The following is a 1,946-nucleotide window of genomic DNA, read 5'->3' as shown; positions in this document are numbered from 1 at the left end:
CAGTTCCAGATCTCTTCTGGTACATCCAGCGTCCTCATGAGTCTCCCAGATACATTTTGAGAGGAGATACAAATGAAGGACATAGCACAGAGCCAGAATTTAAACTCAGGTTTAAATCCACTCTCAGGAAAGTTAACAGCAGCATACCTTTGACAATAGAGGATGTGCAGCTGTGTGACTCTGCTGTGTATTACTGTGCGCTGAGGGCCACAGTAACAGTAACGCTCTGAACCCCTTACAGAAACTCCTGGATAAGAAGTACAACATAAAAAGTAAAGACAACACTGCCCCCTAGGGGTCTGAAATTGAAGCTCAGGGCCACATATGGATGACAAATAGAGCAAGGATTCCTTAGGGGAGGTCATGTGACCTGATTAAGCCCAGAAGAATGAGGTAACAATGAGTACAACCCACAGCACAGTGAACACAGGAGCGCAGTCGTGTTACTCTCAGTTCTACATGGAGAAATCATTCATCTTACTGATTGTCACCATCACCACAGGTCAGAGCTGTTGCACAGTAATTCCTGTTGTCACTGTCACCTGGGGATTTGTGTTCTTCTCGGTGATAAATATTGTAGGGTTGTGTTCTTGTGTCATTTCTTTGTCATCCTTGATATTTATATGTTCTCTTTTCAGGACTGAGTGCTGGTGATGATATCAGACCTGAAAAGGATCAACAGTCCGGTACAGAAGGAGAATCGGTGACACTGAGCTGTAAATACAGTACTAACAGTGACAATGTTTATCTCTACTGGTACAGACAGAACTCAAACCAGGCTCCTCAGTACCTCCTCTACAAGGGGGCCCGATCATACAGTAGCATGGAACACAGTACAAATAAGAGATTTAAATGTACCACATCCAGGGACTCAACCCAGCTCACCATCGAAGCTCTTACCATGTCAGACACAGCCGTCTACTACTGTGCTCTGAGGGTGGCACAGTGAGCAAAAGCCACTGAGAAGCTCTACAAAAACTCCTTTGCCCAGAACTTCCTCTCAGCAACCATGAAATGCAGCTTCTTTCCGACAGTGTGGGATCAGTTCCACAGCAGCAGAATTTTATTATTATTATTATTTTATTTTTTATAGAGCGCTCTTCTCACGCAGTGACACAGAGCGCTTTAACATAGGCATACAGCAAGAAAAACAGATACAAACAAAGAAGACAGTCAACTAATGGCTACCATAATGAAGAACTTATTACAGCACTATAAGTATACCTACTGGCCATCAGAGAAAGGAACAAAAACTCCCAACTGTAAGTTGAGGGAGAAAAAAACCTCTCGGGGTCCACGGGCCAGTGGTTGTCCACCCCTCCTGGGCATTCTAAAAAATAACAATTTGTAAACCAGTGTAACAAGTAATTATAATGTTGGTGAATGGCATCTTGGATCCCCAACTCGGCATGGAACGTCTCGATCGTCACGGCAGATGGGCATCATCCTCTGTCAGCACGGGATTCGTCTGTCACCGCTGGCTAGCCTCCTCAGGTCTTATGTAGAGAGGTAGTGCTCAACGAGAAGATAGGACAGAGTTAGTCATTTGTTACTTAAGAAAATTTAAAATGCATTGTTGTAAAGGTGATAAAATAAATAACCAAGGCAGGTTGAATTACATTACGAGGTGGAATGCCTGAGTGAACATATAAGTCTTAAGTCGGGATTTGAAAACAGAAACAGACGGGGCATTTCTGACAGTAACTGGTAGACTATTCCACAGTTTAGGTGCTCTATAACTAAAGGTGCGACCTCCTACTGAGGTCTTATTGATGACAGGTACTTTAAGGTAACCTGTATCTAATGAACGGCGATATCGTCCTGGGATATAAAAATTAATGATCTTTTAAGGGTAAGCCGGAACTTCAGAAGTAACTGTGGTTACTGTGGTAAACATGACTGTTGATGGGGTGAGACAGTGAAGTAAATCTGGGAGGAAGGTGCTG

General features: G+C 43.4%; 1 gene segment (V, D, J or C); it reads left to right on the top strand.

Annotated features, from left to right (window-relative positions):
* Positions 1-431: 431 nt before the first annotated feature.
* LOC114909463 (T cell receptor alpha variable 26-1-like) lies at positions 432-949 on the top strand. The segment is given in 2 exon segments: positions 432-502; positions 639-949. Coding segments are annotated over 2 exon segments (354 nt in total).
* Positions 950-1,946: the final 997 nt, after the last annotated feature.

The sequence above is a fragment of the Scleropages formosus genome, chromosome 25 (assembly GCF_900964775.1).
Source record: "Scleropages formosus chromosome 25, fSclFor1.1, whole genome shotgun sequence".
Classification (NCBI taxonomy): Eukaryota; Metazoa; Chordata; class Actinopteri; order Osteoglossiformes; family Osteoglossidae; genus Scleropages; species Scleropages formosus.
The sequence above is the reverse complement of the archived record's forward strand: the minus strand, read 5'-3'. Positions and strand labels throughout refer to the sequence as shown.